Source organism: Myotis davidii, unplaced genomic scaffold (genome assembly GCF_000327345.1).
Source record: "Myotis davidii unplaced genomic scaffold, ASM32734v1 scaffold60, whole genome shotgun sequence".
Classification (NCBI taxonomy): Eukaryota; Metazoa; Chordata; class Mammalia; order Chiroptera; family Vespertilionidae; genus Myotis; species Myotis davidii.
The window spans coordinates 2,356,587-2,361,297 of NW_006293007.1; the positions used below are offsets into that span (position 1 = coordinate 2,356,587).

Below are 4,711 nucleotides of genomic sequence, written 5' to 3' on the forward strand. Positions count from 1 at the left end.
CCCAGCAGAGCCCCAGGCACACAGTAGGAGCTCAGCCAATGCCAAGCAGATCAAAGAATGCATTTAAAGAGGTGTGGCTCCATTTTATGGAAAATTAACTTCTGGGAATTTCTGATGAATGAAGAATTACTGTACGTTTTGCCAAAGCCTGCATTGACAGGCTAAGTGATGAAAAGACTCCTTTTTCCCCGGGTCCTGATTTCCTCCCTCTTGAGTGGGGGGGTGAGTGTACCCACAAGATGTGGAAGTGGGGCGTGAAGCCGTCATGACTTCTCCCCAGAGACCCCCAGAGCTCCACGCGCACAGCATGACTCAGTGGCGCCCTTTAAGGAGATAATTTGATTGATGACGTGGACAATTAGACTTGTGAACTTGACATCCACATCGATTCCAATGGCGAGGAAGGAAGCGAGAAAATCTATTTTTGAATCCTACCATCTATGATGGGAGAAATTGGTTCTGTTTGGGGGAGAAGTGCGACCCCGCTGAAATCAACACTAAATGTGGTCTCAAACCAATGCTTCCCCCCTCTCCCCACTCCCTCTTGTATTTTTCCAAGAACCTGTGGCTGGGCCAGGGTAGGTGGGCGGGAGCCACTCTTTCTCCCCCCGCACCACATGCAGACCTGCGTCCAGGCCTGGAGGACGCCGTGGGGCCTGGGCTGTCAGGCACCTCTCCAGGTTCCATGCAGGAGGCTTCTCTTTGATTGAACTTGAAACCAAACCTTCATGCTCTTGAGCCTAAATCTACCTGTGCGCCTCCAACATCCCTCCCACCTTCACCCTCTGGCCCCCTCCCCTCTGCAGAAAAAAAAAAACTTCTCTCTCCGACAAACTTTAGCTCAAAAGAAGAATCAGGGTTATAGTCACCGTGTGTACATCTCATAGGTGTGTGCAGGAACCTCACAGCTCCCAAGAGGGCTGGGCTGGCCCTAACAATGCCAGGAGGGCAGGGGCTCCCTCTGGGGCGCCCCATTATCCTCCCTGCCTCCCACTCTTAAGCTCTGTGTGGCTGAGCAGAGAGCTTGGTGCCTGAGTTCCCAGTGGACCGGGTTTTGAACCCCAGTTCTGCTATCCATTACCTGCTCAGCTGTCTCAGGGTTTTCAAGCCTCAGCATGCTCATCTCTGAAATGGGCCTGCAATCACAAGTCCCGCTGGGAGAGGCCTGAGCAGACAGATGGCCTCTGCTATGGGGCTGGGCTGGACGCAGAAGCCGAGGGAGCAGAAAAGGCACCTCCCCGCTGCTTGTCTGTGTACCCCTAACTCAGGATGCGGGTGCAGCGTTCCCTGCCCACTGTCTGGGATATCTCACACCACCCCAGTAAATGAGCAGCCCCTTCGGGAAGAGCTGCGTCTCCTCAGGCAGGACCAGGGGACCTGAGTTCTCCCTGGAAGGGAGGGTGGAAAATGCAGGGTGTTAGGTAGGAGGAAGTGGGGAGAGGAAACAAACACTCCGGTGGGTCCTCACTGGGCCTCAGTTTCCCTGACTGTGTAATGTCCCACTAGGACGGGACCAAATGGGAGTGTAGAGACCTCCAAAACCCAGCCTTAGGCTTGGAGATTCTCAACTGGGTGGGGGTGCAGAGAAGGACGGGGGCGAGCCCCCCAGCTGCCCTGCTGTGCACATCCAGGACTAACTGGCCTCTGAGCCTTCCAGCTGGGTCCTGCTGGGCTTCCGGGAGCAGCATCCTGTCCTTAATCAAGGGAGAGGTGGTCTGGTATGGGCCTGGGTGGTTGGAGTGTTTGGAGAAGGGCTGGAGATAAAGCTTCTGGAGATAGCATTTCCCTGGTTCCCTTGGAAAACTTTCACCCATCACCAGCTCCCTTGCTGTCCAACCAGCTGGCCTCTGGCCTCTGGCCTCTGGATAGGAGCCCAGTATACGTTCTGGCTGCGGTGGGAGGGGCGGGGCGGGGCCCCACCGAAGCCCAGGCCTGGGGTCCAATCCGGCCCCACGCTCGGCAGGGCTAGTCCCAGCTACCTGTGTAGACCACCTGCCAAGCTATGCGGTGTGGAGGGTGGGGGCGACCTGCTCCTCCTGGGGTCCCAGAGGTTTGGACTTTGGAGCAGAGAGGAAAGGGGGGGGGAGGGGAGGGGAGTGGGGAGGGCACAGATAGAGCAGCATCTGTCTGTCCTGACTCCTCCAGCCCTGCACTCCCCAGCCCCCAGGGTCTGCTTGCAAACAGCAGACGGTGCCGACTTCTCCCCAAGGGACCCCATTGGCATTTTCATGCTTTCTGTGCAGCCTTGAAGCCTGTGACAATCACGAACCTCTCCTCCCCACCGCCGCGGAGCTACCCCTTCTCTTGTCTGCTCGCTGAAAAGAAACCTCTGGTCTCCTGAATTTACAAACGCTTTATTGACACCAGAGCAAAGCCACAGAAAGCTGCAGGCTCCCAGGTCCCGCAGGGCGGAGGCCCCCTTCCCAGGGCAGCCCGGCAGGGGGCTTGGGGAGAGGCCCTCCGAAAGCCCCGCCCCTCCTCCAGCTCCCCGCAGCCGCCTGGGCGGAGGCGGGTGGCAGCTGTTGGAAGAAGGGCAGGAAGGGGCCAGGCCTTGTAAGTACAGTGGTTTTCTACTCTCGAGAACCCCAGTTCCCTTTGGGGACAATGGTGGCACCCCTGTTTCTAGACAAGGAAACTGGGCTCTGAGGGGCAGTGACTGGCCCAGGGCCCTCAGCAGACAGGGGATGGAGCTGGGGTTAGCAGGCAGGTGCCAGCCAGCCAAGGGAATGCCCTTTCCAGCCGAGCCTGTGGCATTTGGACGCCACTGCCCAGGCCTCCTTCCCTTTCCAAAATTGGGAGGGCGGCGGTGAGAAAGCACCGCCCGGTGGGGGTGCACTGATGGCCTCTGGAGCCCCCCTTGGTGCTCGGTGCAGCCCACACCACACCTCATGACTAGATCTGAAAGGGGGAAGGCGCTCGCCCAGGGCTGCGGAGCCCGAGGTCCCTTGCCCCTCCTTAGCTTCTGGCTGAGACCCAGCCTTCTGGAGCTGCCCGCTGAACTGGGTAGGATAATTTTGGAGGCTGAGGTCAGGGTCCCCAGAGGGAAGAGAGGTGGCGGGGAGGGGGGGGGGATAATGGGGAAGCTACTGCCATCTCTGTGCAGTGGACAGGTGGGTCTCGAGGCCTGGGCCTCCGGTCACTCTCACTGAGCCAGGGGCCTTGGGCAAAACACTTTCCATCTCTGGACTCAGCTTCTTCCCTTGAGAAGGGGCCATGGGAGTTGGGAATAACAGAAAGGCAGGGGCATAAAGTGGGTGCCTCCCCCCCCCCCCGCCCCGCTTTCTGGGTCTTCAGCAGAGAATACCAGAGAAGGGGCACCTTCTCCAAGGGGGTGAGGGCTTCCCTCCAGCTTCTGGAAAGCCCGCCAAGAAATAGCCAGTCTCTGCCCACCCCAGTTCAGACATAGGGCCTTAGGACCCGGGTGCTGGGGGCTCACCTGGACCTGACTCCCCATCCCGTGGATCCTCAGGTCAGCAAGTGTGTCCTCAAACCTTCCAGGTCCTGGGGAGATGGCTGGAAGGCCAAGGCCCCCACCCCAAGGTTCAAAGTGACAGAGATCTCCACCCCCTCCCCATCAGCAATGTGGGAAAGGGGAGGCCAAGACGCAGGCGCGGGTGGGACCTGAGTGAGCACCGCACCTGGATCTGTATGTAAATGAACCTATGCAAATGCAGGGTACACAAAGGACCCCTGAAGATCCTGACCTCCTACACACCTCCAATCCCCTTCCTCCCGCCCCCACTGCAGCTCGGAAACTGCCCTGAACCTCCCACATCCCCACAGGGAGCAGGAGGCTGCCCTGCAGAGGGTCAGGCTGGAGGCCCAGGCCGGCTTTCCCCAGGAGCTCTTTGCAGAAGGAAGGTCTGTGGTGGGGTCCCAACCCCCCAGCCCAAGCCCCTAAAGGCCCTCTCCAGAGTACCCCCGCCCTGCTTCTGGGGGCCTGGAACGTGTGCGGGGTGCCTGTGTGCATCTGTGCGTGGGAGAAGAGCAACCGTGTGAGCTTGCCCACACACGTCACTGGGAGCAAAGATTGGTGTGAGCGTGTGCGCTGGGTGACTGTGTAAGTGTGTTTAGGTGAGTGTGTAACCAAGAGCCAGTGGATGGTAAGTTCTGGGGCCTGGGTGTTGTGTGTTTGTGAATATCAGATGTGTGGCTGTGCAAGTGTGTGAAATCTGCTTCGTCACGACTAAGGCCCCGACCGAGGCCCTGACTGCGTATGCAGGTGTGTGTGTGTGGGGCGGGGGGTGCAGGTAATTGACTGAACATGTGCTCGGCGTCAGCATGTTTACCAGGGGCTCGCATGTTCAGGTGTGCACGTGGCTCGGAACGTGCCTCCGTGTGGACGGCCGGGCCCAGGGTTTCATAACCGTATGTGCGCGGGCCTCTCTGCGTGCCCATGACTGGGCATGTGGCACTCCCCGCTGTTTCCATAACGGGCACTTGTGTCGCGGCGTGAGTGTGAGGTAGGCTGTGTCTGGGTTGCAGTGGGTGTCTGCGTTTCCCCGCGTCTTTGTGGTCAGGGGTCTGAGGGCGCGTCACGAGGGTTTTTCTAGGTGCGTAGTTATCTGTAGCGTGTGCGTGTGTTTTTCTGGCCGTGCGCACCCTGGCCTGCGTGCTCGGGACCTTGGCGATGTGAGTTTTTTGGTGACTGGGGTGCGTGTGTCTGTATTCGGAGCGCGTCCGAGCGCCGTCCTGGGGGCTGCGACCCGAC

General features: G+C 59.2%; 1 protein-coding gene across 1 annotated transcript in view; it reads left to right on the forward strand.

Annotated features, from left to right (window-relative positions):
• Window positions 1–4,711, forward strand: part of DLK1 (delta-like 1 homolog (Drosophila)) — a 21,762-nt gene that overhangs the window by 7,492 nt on the left and 9,559 nt on the right. The window contains exons 4-6 of the mRNA XM_015565834.1: window positions 3,470–3,582; window positions 3,784–3,861; window positions 4,146–4,222. Coding sequence (XP_015421320.1) covers window positions 3,470–3,582; window positions 3,784–3,861; window positions 4,146–4,222 — 268 coding nt within the window. The remainder of the gene's footprint in view (window positions 1–3,469; window positions 3,583–3,783; window positions 3,862–4,145; window positions 4,223–4,711) is intronic.